Raw genomic sequence first — 1,040 nt, forward strand, 5'->3', positions numbered from 1 at the left:
CATGGGTGACCATCTCCCCCCCCCCCCCACCCCACCCCCACCGATTTCACGGACATTGTGAGCCACCCCCTGGACACCACAGCCTACAGTCACAACAAAGCCAGGGTCCATGTGTTCTGAGTTCTCGTCTCAGCAGACGCCAGTCCCAAGGGTTGCTGGGAAATGATGAGGAGTAAGCGAGGAAGGAAGGGGGGGGGGGGGGGATCTTTCCATCAGTCACCAGTGCTTATTTTTGGCCCCTCCTACATTTTGAGTGAGGCAAAAAAAAAAACAAAAAAAAAAACAGTACTAAAAAAAAAAAACAAGATGCTTCAGTGTTTTAGACTTATGTGCGTATGTTCTCTCCTCCGTTTCAGGATGTGGGTCTCTCTCGTTCCATCCTTCCTTCTGTCGCTCTGTCCGTTCCCTCAGGGCAGTTCCACACGCAGCCTGACGGGGGCGCTGTTGCCCAGGGATCAGAGGTGGGAGGAGGTGGAGAAGCACAGCTTCAGAGTGTAAGGGTTTGAACCATCTGGAAGACAAAGGGCACAGCATCACCGATGGGGAACCCCCCGTGCCTGCGCTTAGCTCCCCCTAGTGGAGAGTCTTCAGCCTGCTAACGGTCAGTGAGTGAGTCAGTGAGAGAGTGAGTGTGTGAGTGAGTGTGTGAGTGAGTGAGTGAGTGTGTGAGAGAGTGAGTGTGTGAGTGAGTGAGTGAGTGTGTGAGTGAGTGAGTGAGTCAGTGTGTGAGTGAGTGTGTGAGTGAGTGAGTGAGTGTGTGAGTGAGTGAGTGAGTGAGTGAGTGAGTGAGTGAGAGAGTGAGTGTGTGAGTGAGTGAGTGAGTGAGTGAGTGTGTGAGAGAGTGAGTGTGTGAGTGAGTGAGTGAGTGTGTGAGTGAGTGAGTGAGTCAGTGTGTGTGTGAGTGTGTGAGTGTGTGAGAGTGAGTGTGTGTGAGTGTGTGTGAGTGAGTGAGAGAGTGTGTGAGTGAGTGAGAGAGTGTGTGAGTGTGTGAGTGAGTGAGTGAGTGAGTGAGTGTGTGAGAGTGAGTGAGTGAGTGTGTG

At 52.4% G+C, this 1,040-nt stretch overlaps 1 protein-coding gene across 1 annotated transcript in view; it reads right to left on the minus strand.

Moving 5' to 3' along the window:
* Positions 1-260: 260 nt before the first annotated feature.
* Positions 261-1,040, minus strand: part of LOC133121938 (heterogeneous nuclear ribonucleoprotein L-like) — a 70,055-nt gene continuing 69,275 nt past the window's right edge. Inside the window, 1 exon segment of the mRNA XM_061231523.1 lies at positions 261-511. Coding sequence (XP_061087507.1) covers positions 456-511 — 56 coding nt within the window. The 3' untranslated portion in view covers positions 261-455.

Source organism: Conger conger, chromosome 2, assembly GCF_963514075.1.
Source record: "Conger conger chromosome 2, fConCon1.1, whole genome shotgun sequence".
NCBI classification, from domain to species: domain Eukaryota; kingdom Metazoa; phylum Chordata; class Actinopteri; order Anguilliformes; family Congridae; genus Conger; species Conger conger.